Source organism: Sorex fumeus, unplaced genomic scaffold, assembly GCF_029834395.1.
Source record: "Sorex fumeus unplaced genomic scaffold, SorFum_2.1 ptg000047l, whole genome shotgun sequence".
Taxonomy (NCBI): domain Eukaryota; kingdom Metazoa; phylum Chordata; class Mammalia; order Eulipotyphla; family Soricidae; genus Sorex; species Sorex fumeus.
Window position 1 is genome coordinate 2,457,691 of NW_026606104.1, and position 12,601 is coordinate 2,470,291.

Here is a 12,601-nt window from a genome sequence, read left to right on the forward strand (position 1 = left end):
ACCCTGTGGATTTTTAGTCCAACAGCACTAAATCCTGAAATGGTTCCTGATTTCATCAATACATCTTTCCTGAAGTAACTCAGATTTGTTTCTGCCCCCTTCCTCCTGGCTGCCTAATAGGGCCACTTTCCGCAGGCTTCAGATACTCGAGTGGACAAGTGAACATAGGAAGATTACAGGCTATGTATGGAGTACAGACTGCATCTCCAAATGCCTTCAGGAGGGCTGGAGAGTTAGGACTAGGGGTTAGGCACTAGCCTTGATGCGCCCCACCTGAGTCTGATTCCCCCAAGCACCACCACATATGACCCAAACATCCGTCCCCCAAAATAGTGTCCTCAGAAACTTGCTCCTCCAGGGGGCTGGAGCAATAGAACAGCGGGCAGGGCGTTTGCCTTGCACACTGAGAACCCAGGTTCAATCCCCAACGTTCCATAGGGTCCCCCGAGCACCTGAGTGCAGAGTAACCCCTGTGCACTGCTGGGTGTGATCCCCAAAAAGCCAACAAACAAACAAACAAAAACCCACCACCAACAAAACTTGCTCCTGCTCTGCAGTTTCCGTCCTTTCTCAGGGACATACTTTATAAAGTGAATATTCAGGAAGATGTGCTATGTACCAGAGATAGAAAAGCACGTTGACCTCATGAGAACTCACGTGGGAGCAGATTCAGGTATCCAGTCTCCTAGTTCTCTGTTACTGCTGGGATACTAGAATTCAGTAGTCTCACTTTTTGCTGTTGTTTTTTGGGCCACACCCAGCGACCATGCTCAGGAGTCACTCCTGGCTCTGCAGTCTGGAATCACTCTTGGTGGCCGTAGGGGACCATAAGGGATTCTGGGGATTGAACCTCGGTCAGCCGTGTGCAACGCAAGCGCTTTACCAGCTGTGCTATTGCTCTAGCCTCTCAATTAACTCCTTTTAAAAAACCTTTAGTGAGGAAAAAATATATGTAATATCATATCGAGCTTAAGCTTACTGCATGGCTCCTTGATAAACTGTTTCTTTTGGGGGGAATCACACCCAGTGATGCTCAGGGGTTACTTCTGGCTCTGCGCTCAGGGGTCACACCTGGTGGGGTTTAGGGAATCATACGGGGTGCCAAGGATTGAACCCTGGTGGGCCCTGTGTAAAGCAAATGCTCTACCAGCTGTACTATATCTCTGATTACCACCACCCCCACTTTTTATCCTTCCTCTCCTGAAGATTCCGGAGAGGAAGATCTTGGGAGACACTACGCAGTCCTTTGTAAGGGACTTGTTCCTGACCCTCCCACACTGCGATGGAACCCAGGTCCTCACACAGGAGAGGCACATGTTCTAAGGCTCAACCACATCCCTGGTGCAACAGTAACTTTTGATCTAGAGATTAAGTAGTACAAAATAACAGCCCAGGCCCTCATGAAAACGGAACTGGAAATGACACTCAAATGCCTAAACTTAAGATCCTGTCAGCAGGGCCATGAGAAGGGAAGCATCAGGTAAGCTGACACCTTCCTCCTGAACCAAATCCACCAGGTGAGTGCGCAGGGACAGTTCAACCGGCGCTGGGAAAAAGCGCTGCCGCACAGGCGTAGGCAGTGTGCATGGGTTGGCCTGGACCAGAACTCCAGGAGAACTCCAGGGAGGCCTACGTGGAAAGGTGTGAGCGCAGAGAGGGGCTGAGGGGCATAGCATTACTGGTGAAGTTGTGCTGTGGCTGCCCACCTGCTCTGCGCGGCCCTACCTGCAGCTACACTGAGTGACGCTTTCACCACGAGCCACCTCTGACCATGTCCGAATAAACCACGCTACTACTTGGCTCCCAGTTAGATCGAGCCCCCCCACCCCCCCAGGCGGTGCGAGGAGCCTGGGTCGAACGCGGACGCTTCCCAGGAACTTGCTCACGAGGGGAATGGTCACAGCCCAGGCTGGGCCGCGGGAGCTTTGGGGGTAGAAGGCGCCTTTTGGAGGGCCGGCAGGAGCAGGCCCCCCGTGCGCTCGGTGGGACGGGGTGCAGGGACATGCAGGCTTCGGCGCGCCCCGAGACGGACAGCCCCGGCTCGGTCCCGCGGACCCGGAGCTTCGAGCCGCGCCAGGCGCAGCCGGAGTTGCCGAACCGGACACCCGCGGCGTCCCAGCCCACCCGCCAGGCCCGTCCCGAGCCCCTCCCCGGCCCGCCCCCAGCCCCGCCCCGGCCCCGGCTCGCGGTCCGGGCGGGCTCGGCCGGGAGGGGCGGCCCCAGGCCGAGCGGAGCCGCGCCGGAGCCGGGCTGGGCCGGGCCGGGCCGTGCCGCGCTGTAGCGTCCGGCGGCCGAGCGAGCCGGGCCGGGAGCGGCGCCCGCCGCGGAGCCCCGCGCCCCCGTCCGGTGAGTCCGGGCCCCGCGCAGAACTTCGGCCGCCACTCGGAGCCTCGGCCGGGCGGCGCGCGTGCGGCCGGCGGCCCGGGACTCCCCGAGCGCCCGAGCGGGGCCCGCTGCCGCCCCGCCGGGCCGCTGCACGGGGGTCGCCGTGCGCGCCCGCTCGCGCCCCTCCCCCAGGCCGGCGCCGTCTGTCCGTCCGCCCGTCCGTCCGCCCGCCCCGGGCCCCCTGAGCGCCGGGCGGGGGCGGGCGGCGGAGGGCGGGGCCGCGGGCCGGGCGGGGCGGGGCGGGGCGGGCGGCCGCTGCGGCCGGCGCCGGGGGCGGACTCACGCGCCGGGGCCGGGGCCGGGGCCCGGGCCGGGCCGGGCCGGGCCAGGCTAGGCTGGGCTGGGCTGGGCAGCGCCGGGCAGCGCCCGGGAGGCCGCAAGATGGCGGAGCTGGGCGAGTTCAAGGTAGCGGCTCCTCCCCCGGCCCCGAGCGCCGCCGCGGGGCCCGGCCGGGCGGGGGGTGCGGACGTGGCGCGCTCGGCCCGGGCGGCGGCGGGGCCGGGGGCGGGGCCGGGGGCGCGGGGCCGGGGCGCCGGGGGCGGGGCCGCGGGGCCAAGTGGGGTTCGGGGGCTGGGGCCGCCGCAGGGGGCGGGGCGATCGGGGCACGGGGGCCCCGAGTGTTGGGTGGAGGCGGCGGAGCCCGAGGCAGGCTGAGATGGGCGTCCCGGCGCCCTCTGAGGACCCCTCATTGGTCCTCAGGTGGACCCCCAGAGCGAGCTCGGCCCCGCACCCCGGCTGCGCTCTGCTCTTTGCCGTGGGGCGCGGCCTCGCGCTGACCTGAGGCCGTGGCCCCCCAAATCTAAATCCCCGGGAGTAGTCTCCCGTATCCAGCACCACCGCCCGGGTCGCCCCAGACCCTGCATCCCCATGGGGTCCCCGACCTGCACCCCTGCTGGGGAAACTTCTCTTTTCGGAAGAACGTCAAGGATGAGGGCTCCAGGCAGATGGGTGAGCAGGTATCTAGGGAGAGTTTCTGGGCCAAAATACTCTAGAAATCCTCTATCGCCCCACTTCTCTTCAGGAAACAGGGAGAAGGTGGTCATGCCGGCGACCCCCACCAGCATTTGCAGCAGATTCAGCCTTTCACCCTCCCACCCCTGCCCCCCATCAAGCTGCAGGCCTTGGGCTAAGAACCGAGGTATAGGGGCAGGAGAGGTGGTACAGCAGGTTGGACACTTGTCTTGCATGTCCCCATACCTTCTTGCCAGTAATGATCTCTGAGAGCCGAGCAAGTAGTAAGCCCTGAGCACAGTGGATGTGCCCTCCGCCCCTCCCCCCAAATGAACTGAGTTGTATAGAGGGTGGACAGGGAGGCCAGCTCCAGCCATCCAGCCCGAACCCTCTTCTCCCTCTCCTGATCTCTAGCCCTCTTTCTATCAGCCACAGAGAGGGGTCAGCGCTTAAAGGAGAAACCAGGGATGGGCATATGGTGGGGTAGGGATTGGGTAGGGATTGGGCAGGAATGGGTTAGGGGGTAATCAGGGATGGGCAGAAGTGAGATAAACATAGAGCACAGGTGAGGAAAGGGATGGGATAGGGGTGAAGCAAGGATGGAGCAGTACTGAGGCAAGTGTGGTGCACAGATGAGAAAAGGATAGGGCAGGCTTGAAGCAGGGGTGGGGCAGAACTGAGGCAAGTAGGGGGCACAAGTAAGGAAAGGATGGGGCAGGAGTGAGGCAGAGAAAGGGCAGGGTTGAAGAAGGGATGGGGCAGGGGTGAAGCAGGGAGGGGGCAGAACTGAGGCAAGTACTGGGGACAGGTGAGGAAAGGATGGGGCAGGGGTGAGGCAGGGATGGGGCAGAACTGAGGCAAGTACGGGGCATAGGTAAGGCAAGGATGAGGCAGGGAGGTAGTGAAGGGGCAGGACTGAGGCAGGGATGGACAGGGGACCTTGTGTCCTTGGGGGTCAGCTGAACCTGGTGCTTTGATGGTATCTAGGCCTGGAGACAGGGTGGGCGGCTGTGGAGGGTGCTAGGCCGGCACACGAGGCCCCTCTGGGGTCCTGTGTGGCATGGCCCTAGACCTGCAGAGCGCCGTGGGAAGGCTGCGCCCGCTGACCACAGGCGTCTCTCTGCAGCACATGGTGATGAGCTTCCGGGTGTCTGAGCTGCAGGTGCTCCTGGGCTTCGCCGGCCGCAACAAGAGTGGGCGCAAGCACGAGCTGCTGGCCAAGGCCCTGCACCTGCTCAGGCCCAGCGTCGCGCCCGGCGTCCAGATGAAGATCAAGGAGCTCTACCGCCGCCGCTTCCCCCGCAAGAGCCTGGGGCCCACCGACCTCTCCCTGCTGGCCCTGCCCCCTGGGACACCCAGCGGCTCCCCAGGGCCTCTGGCCCCCTTGGCCCCGGCCCTCTTGGCCCCTGGGCCCTTGCTGGGCCCCAAGCGGGAAGCGGATCTGCACCCCCCGCTGGCGCAGCCTGTGCACCCCGATGTCACCATGAAGCCCCTGCCCTTCTATGAGGTCTACGGGGAGCTCATCCGGCCCACCACCCTTGGTAGGTCTCCTGGGGGCTCTCCTCCCTACCCCCACGCCCTTCCCCAGCCTCTGCCTGGCGGTGTGGGCTGTGGGCGGGCGCCAAGTAACTGCCCTATGTTCACAGCGTCCGCCTCTGGCCAGCGCTTTGAGGAGGCCCATTTCACCTTTGCGCTCACGCCTCAGCAGGTGCAACAGATCCTCACATCCAGGTACCCCTTGGCCTAACCGCTGTTCCCACCTGCTGCTGGCCCTCCCCCCCGTTCCGCGCCCCCCGCCTGCTCTCTCCCTCCTCACTCTGAGGCCTGCTCCAGCCCTACTCTCAGGGGGCCCCTGCTCACCCCTGTCCCTCTCTTCCTGCTACAGAGAGGTTCTGCCGGGGGCCAAGTGTGACTATACCATACAGGTGCAGCTGAGGTGAGCCACCATGCCTGGGGGAGAGGGGGGTGTCTCTCCCACTCTGCACCCCTCCCGGGTTGCTTGCTGAGGGCCATAGGCATCCCTGCAGGTCGCTTCCTCTCCTCTCCTCTCTCCCAGGTTCTGTCTCTGTGAGACCAGCTGCCCCCAGGAGGACTATTTCCCCCCCAACCTCTTCGTCAAGGTCAATGGGAAACTGTGTCCCCTGCCGGTCAGTGCACGATCCCGGGAGGGACAGGGCCCGCTGTACAGTGCTGCTCCATTTGGTGCTCACTTCTCCATAGTCTATAGAGGATGTGGAGGCAGGGGAGGGTGGGGGAGTGAGGGGGAGGGGGGAGGGAGAGGAAGTTGGGGAGGGAAGAAGGGGGAGGGGGATGGTGAGGGAGGACGGGAAGGGCAGGGGAGGGTGGGAGAGGGCAGGGGAGGACTAGAGAGCCACAATAGGCAGGAGAGGTATTTGTCAGGGCCAGAGGATACAAAATGCATTGGGATTCAGGGAAGACCCCATAGAAGTGATGGGGCCAGAGCTTAGAGTGGGGAGTGTGGATACCCCGTCCTTCCCCTAGGAACTGTGAGCGGGTCTGACCCTTGATCTAGGAGTGGGTCTCATTCCCCAGACAGCCAGCAGCAGGTCACTGCCCCAATCTGTGGGCCTTGGAGCTGCCACGTGGCCCCATGGTTGGCCCTGAGTGAGCACGTCCCCTGGGGAGTGAGTGCCCAGGGGCAGACAGCTGACCCCTCCCCTTCCTAGGGCTACCTACCCCCCACCAAGAACGGGGCTGAACCCAAGAGGCCCAGCCGCCCCATCAACCTCACGCCCCTGGCCCGGCTCTCGGCCACCGTCCCCAACAGCATCGTGGTCAACTGGTCATCTGAGTTTGGACGGGTGAGCGCGGGGCAGGCAGTGCCTGAGGGGTAGCCTTCTTGCTTCCTGCTTCCTGCCTGTACCTGGCTCTGGGGCACAGGCGATGCAGAGGTTGATTGTCACCCCTCATTCACACAGAATTACTCCTTGTCTGTGTACCTGGTGAGGCAGTTGACGGCGGGGACACTGCTCCAGAAACTGAGAGCAAAGGGCATCCGGAACCCAGACCACTCCAGAGCACTGAGTGAGTGTCACCCATTCATGACACTGCCACAGGCAGTCAGCTCCCCTCGTGCACCCAATCCTCTGCCTCTTCCCTACTGATTTTTCCTTTTTTCTGGGGCGGCAGTGGGGAATTGAGCCACACCAGGCAAATGCTCAATGCTTACTCCAGGCTCTGTGCTCAGGGATCCCTCCTGGTGGGGCTTGGGGAACTCTGTGGGCTGCCTGGAATTGAATTTATGTCTCCCGTATGCAAGACCAGTGCCTTCTCCCTGTTCAGTCCCTGCAGTCCCAACCCTGATGGTCTAAAGATGCTCCTAAGGCTCACACACTGTCACCCTGCATTGTCACAGTTACCCAGTGACATTTTCATCTCCTCAGGGGCAGGGAAGTTCCCTCTGACCCAGTGTTCACCATCCAGGCCCTTTCTGACAAGATCCCCCCCGCCCCCCCCCCCCCCCCCCCCCTCCACCAGAGGCTTTTCCCAGCTGCACCTGGGGCTCTGGCACTCTCTTGTAGCCTTGCTGACCACATCACCCGCCTCTTGTTTCAGTTAAGGAGAAGCTGACTGCTGACCCTGACAGCGAGGTGGCCACTACCAGCCTTCGCGTGTCGCTCATGTGCCCGGTGGGTGCCAGGGGTGGACACGGCTGGGCCAACCCTCTCCACCCTTCCCAGGGACTCTGACCAGAACAGGCTTCTCTTGTCAGCTGGGGAAGATGCGCCTGACTGTGCCTTGCCGCGCCCTCACCTGCGCCCACCTGCAGAGCTTCGATGCTGCCCTCTACCTGCAGATGAATGAGAAGAAGCCCACGTGGACGTGTCCTGTGTGTGACAAGAAGGCCCCCTATGAGTCTCTGATCATCGACGGGTAAGGCTGCCCCTGTTCTGCTTCTCAGCCGGCTCCTGGACTTGCTGGACTTGGCAACCCCTCCCTCTGGCTCTGCTGGTGGACAGTTGCTGGGTCGCCGCGCCCTGCGAGTGCTCTTCCTCCAGTGAGGCACTACTGAGTCTTGCTTAGCACTTTGCTCAGCTTTTTTTTTTTTTTAACTTTAAAGTTTTATCATTATTATTATTATTATTTTTGCTTTTTGGGTCACACTCGGTGATGCTCAGGGGTTACTCCTGGCTCTGTATTCAGAAATCACTCCTGGTGGTGTTCAGGGGACCATATGGGATGCTGGGAATCGAACCTGGGTCGGCCATGTGCAAGGCAAATGCCCTACCCGCTGTGCTATCCCTCCAGATCTGCTCAGCTCTTTCTTACCAAATCCTCATGACATGGGCTCCTATTTTGGGTGAGGACACTGAGTATAGTGCCCGTCGTGGGCAGAGGACCACATGCATGTATGATCATGGTGTGTCAGATGCTGTCACCATGCAGCCACGACCAGCCTAGTGACTGAACAGCCAAGTAGCTCTGAGGGCCTCGATGTACTGCTTCTGGCATGCCCACCCTCTGCAGAGCCCAGGCCGTGGGTTCAGCCCTTATGGGACAGTTATGGCATCCTGTAATTCTGTGTCCTGTCCTGGCCCCACTCTACACGAAACCCGTGCTTAGAATATCTTTATTCAGGAAATGTAGCGTCTAAAGTTGACCCGGGCCTTTCACGCCTTCTGTCACTTTATAGTAGCCATATGGTCACAGAGGGCCTCAGGTGGGTGCTTTCCCTGCTCCTTAAGATAAAGCTGGTGTTACCCCCGCTGAACATCTCTACTGTTCCTGTCTCCTCTCAGCCCCCCACAAATTCCTGTCTCTACCTCCCCCAGTTTATTCATGGAGATTCTTAACTCCTGCTCGGACTGTGATGAGATTCAGTTCATGGAAGACGGATCCTGGTGCCCAATGAAACCCAAGAAAGAGGCGTCTGAGGTTTGCCCCCCGTCAGGGTATGGGCTGGATGGTGAGTGCCGCCCTGGCCCTCAGCTGAGCTCCGTACCTCAAGTCCTCTCTTCTGAACCAGCACTTCTGCCGCCCACAGGCCTCCAGTACAGCCCTGTGCAAGAGGCCAGCCCCGTGGAGAGTAAGAAGAAGATTGAGGTCATTGACCTGACCATCGAGAGCTCTTCCGATGAGGAGGACCTGCCCCCCGCCAAGAAGCCCTGTACCGGTGCCTCGACAGCCCTCCCAGCCCTGCCTGGGAGCAAAGGGTATGTGGAAACACCAGCTCTGGAACAGAAGGGCCTGGGAGGAAGCTGTGTGATTTCACATCAGCAGGCCTGCTGGCGGGGGCAGGGGTGCGGTGGGGGCAGGCAGGGGGAGGACTTAGGGGGATGCTGACGGCTGGGTGGGCATGGCATTGCTTGAGCACATCCTCCTTCCCACAGGGTCCTGACGTCCACTCAGCAGGTACCATCCGTGCTTCGGAGCCCTGCTGTGGGCACGCTGGGTGGGGACTTCCTATCTGCACTTCCGCTGCAGGAGTACCCTCCTGCCTTCCCCCTCGGTGCTGAGATCCAAGGTAGGTAGCATGTCATAGGGTGCCCTCTCCCAGAGTCCCCTGCCCCTTCTTCCCTTTTAATTTCTTGGTTTAGTTTTTGGGAGGTTTTTTTTTTTGTTTTTTGTTTTTTTGGTGGTGGTGGTGGTGATGGGGACCTCACCTGGCCGCGATCATGCGATCACTCAGAGATCACTCCTAGTGGTGCTTGGGGGAGCTGATGATGTGGTCCTGGGATTGAAGTGGGTCAGCTGCATGCAAGGAAAAAACCTTAACCCTTGACCTGTCGCTCCATGTCCCTGCCCCTCCCCCCACCCCCAAAGCTGTCTGGCTTCCTTGCAAAGGGTCCCAGTGACAGTGCAAGTGGTTTGGGTAGTGAAGGGGCCGGAGAGGAGGCTAACTGTTACTTTCTCTTCACACCAGGCTTGGATTTATTTTCTTTCCTTCAGACCGAGAGTCAGGTAAGTGGCCCCTGCTCCAAGGCACTCTTAACTCTTGAAGCCACTTTTCCAGGTGCTCATGGCCCTTGTGTCTCACCTCTGGGACCTAAATCTGCTTCTCCTGTGCCAGCTCATTGATTTCCCTCCCTTCAAGGCCCCATTGAGACCCTCAGGCCTGTCTCAGGCACTGTCACACTGTCAGAGTTTTGGTGCCTGTCCTCCTATCCCCCCAAACACACACCGACGCACACACCTGTGTGTTCTTTTTTCTTTTTTTCTTTTTGGGTCACACCCGGCAATGCTCAGGGGTTACTCCTGGCTTTGCACTCAGGAATCACTCCTGGCGATGCTCAGGGGACCATATGGGATGCTTGGAATCGAATCCGGGTCCGCCACGTGCAAGGCAAATGCCCTACCCGCTGTGCTATTGTTCCAGCCCACCTGTGTGTTCTTGAGCTGGCAAGGCTGCCCCAACTTGACACCCTCCCCCCAATCTTGGGCACCCATGGAACTGAGACCCTGGTGGGGTGGGGAGGGAATGGAGGGGCTCCTGCTTCTCAGGAAGCACTCCGGGTGTAGAGGGCCAGGTTGGGAGATGAAGATGGGGAGCGGGGCGGGGGTATGGTGGGAATGGGAGGTGGAATCCTAAGCTCCGCCCTTGATCCTCCAGCACTATGGCCCCTCTGTCATCACCTCCATCGATGAGCAAGATGCCCTTGGACACTTCTTCCAGTTCCGAGGGACCCCATCCCACTTCCTGGGCCCTCTGGCCCCTGCGCTGGGGAGCTCGCACCGCAGTGCCGCACCAGTGCCCCCTGCTGGTCGTGTCAGCAGCATTGTAACTCCTGGGGGTGCCCTGAGGGAGGCTCATGGGGGACCCCTTCCCTCGGGCCCATCTCTGACGGGCCGCCGGCCAGACATCATCTCCCTGGACTGAGCGCCCAGGGCTGAGGTGTCTGTACTGCCTCCCTGCAGGGACCCAGTGCTCACTCCCAGGGGCTCAGCCTGGGCCAGAGAGACTCTGCTGGGCCAGGCCAGCAACAAAGGGTTAATATTTAACCCCTGCTAAAGGACCCTGGGGTGTGTTTTGGGGACTGTTTATGGCTGGCTTCACCCTCTCTGGGGGTGTCCATCCAGGCTGTGGAGGCAGAGGAGGGGAGGAGGAGGCGGAGCCTTCAGCTTGGCCTGGAAGGCTCAGGGTCGGGAAGGAACTTTCTCCTGCAACTCATCCACGGTGCTGCCCTTCCTCGTGGTCATGGTGCCACGGGCCCTGCGTGTCCCTACCTACTCTTGGCCCTCAGGTGAGAGAAGGGACCCATGTGGACAGAGAACTCTATTTTGGGCTGCAGTTTTTGTACATAAACAAGAAAAACCAAATACTCCAAAGATGACTCCCCCCTTGCCCCTGCCTTCTTGGAGTGACTGAGGAGGGGAGAGGGAGCAGGGTCTGGCTGCTCCTCGGGTCTCTATTTATATATTTAAGTTCATGATGCTCTTCACGCCGGCCAGCCCGAGTCCCAGCTTCTGGAGCTCGTGGCCCTGCAGGTGGCCGGGCTTGATCTGCACCTTCCTGGGGCTGGAGCCAGGACTCTGGCCCCCATTCCTGATCCCACCCCCCATCTCTGTTTTCAGGCTCCTCCAGAGCCTCAGATCTATGTTGTAATTTTTACTTTTCATTCCCAAAGTTGTAGCAAAGTCTTTACCCACAATAAAAGTTGTGAATGTTGTGTGTGTCACAGGGGTGGCGGTAGGGAGGGGGGCCTGCTTGCAAACACGGGGCGGGTCAGGCCTCTAGAGATATAAAGATGAGACCGTCTTGAGCATACGCCTGGTGGGAACTGGCCAGTATAAAGCAGTACCAGAGGGCTGTGACAGAGTCACCGAGGCCCCAGGCAAAGGCAAGAAAGGTGACCAGAAAAGACATCTAATGTTCAGTATGAACAATAAAGGTTTGGCAGGTAGGGGATGAAGAGAGCAGAGCCTGGCTCTTGAAGTGGCAAGTAAGCTCTGATTAGGAAATGGAGCAGATGTCTTGGCTGAATTGAAGCTGGTGGGTCCTTGCCGGTCTGCTAAGTGGCTTATCCTCCAGCGCAAGGGCAAGCCAGTGACCAGATTTGTGTCTTAGATCCATCATGCTGGGCCGGAGCAATAGCTCTGTGGGCAAGGCACTCACCTTACATGTGATGGACCTGGATTCAATCCCTGGCATCCCATATGGTTCCTGAGCCTCATAGGAATAAACCCAGAACACAGGTGGCATGACCAAAAGAAGAGTGGGGCAGAGATAGAGGGGCCAAGGTGCCTTGCACCTAAGTTTGATCCCCAGCATCCCATATGGTCCCATGAGCGTCACCAGGAATGATCCCTGAGTGCAGAGCCAGGCGTCACCCCCAACCCCCAGTTACCAAAAAAATCAAATTACCCCAAGGTCCTTTCAGCTGTAACACAGTGCATGAGTTATTTGGGGGCTTGAATAAGGTCCGATCTATTGCACTTGGTTGCCAACAAGGTGAAAGTGGGGAGTGGCTGAAGAACTAGGCCACGGTTGAAGGCCTGTTGCACACAGCAGACCCAGGTTTGATGTCCAGCATCATGTAGAGTCTCCCAGGACCAGCAGGGGAGAGCCCTGAGCAGGCCAGGAGTAACCCTAATTTCTACCTGGCCAGGCTATTGGACAGTCTCAGATGGGTTCATGATAAACACCCAACCCAAGTTGCAGGCTACATTTCTGGGTGTGCTGAAGAAGTCAACAAGGCACCCCTGTCCCCTGGTGCTCTTTTAAAGTCATGTGCAGCCACCAGGGGTGGGGGCTGAACCAGGTGGCTGGCAGGGGGCATTTGGACCACTGATGCTCCGTGAAACTGTTTGGTCCACTTCTGTAGGGAACAGGACTAAAGGGCAAGGCTGAAGTGGGCTGTGAGTCAGCTGTGGCCACCAGTGGCCCAGCATGGAACGCCATCTCCACCCACCACCCCTTGGAGTCCCTGGCAACCCGCAACTCTGCACCTGGGTGTTTCGTCCTGCAGTCCAGGGACCAGACTCTGCAGAAGACTCAAGAATGTGCCACCTGCATGTCTTCAACCTGGTACCCTCAGTGACCTCTCAGACATAAAGCAGCTCCCACCCTAACACACACACACACCCCTTCCTGCCTACTGTGCCCCACTTCCTGCAGTGGCATGTGGGACTCATTGAAGAGAGAACCAGTGGGCCCAGCATACTACGCCTTCTGTCTGAGGCTGCTGGGACAGGGGCACACAGGGGCTTGGGGCTGTAGGCCTGAGGGACCTGGTTGTGCCCTCACTGACTGCCCAGATTCGCAACTGCTGGATGGAGGCTTCTAACCACGGCTGCCCGGGGCAGT

The 12,601-nt window shown here is 59.9% G+C and overlaps 1 protein-coding gene across 2 annotated transcripts; it reads left to right on the plus strand.

Annotated features, from left to right (window-relative positions):
* Positions 1–2,211: 2,211 nt before the first annotated feature.
* PIAS3 (protein inhibitor of activated STAT 3) lies at positions 2,212–10,951 on the plus strand. Of its 2 annotated transcripts, none has more exons than XM_056122964.1 (14): positions 2,212–2,346; positions 4,463–4,877; positions 4,983–5,067; positions 5,222–5,272; positions 5,393–5,483; positions 6,024–6,158; positions 6,276–6,381; positions 6,913–6,986; positions 7,070–7,230; positions 8,130–8,263; positions 8,342–8,510; positions 8,688–8,821; positions 9,221–9,258; positions 9,908–10,951. In XM_056122964.1, the coding sequence occupies exons 2-14, from the start codon at positions 4,466–4,468 to the stop codon at positions 10,172–10,174; spliced, it is 1,857 nt and encodes a 618-aa protein (XP_055978939.1). In that variant the 5' UTR covers positions 2,212–2,346; positions 4,463–4,465; the 3' UTR covers positions 10,175–10,951. The 2 variants fall into 2 exon arrangements, with proteins under 2 accessions (XP_055978939.1, XP_055978938.1); XM_056122963.1 differs by lacking the exon at positions 2,212–2,346 and adding an exon at positions 2,689–2,790.
* The last annotated feature ends 1,650 nt before the right edge of the window (positions 10,952–12,601 follow it).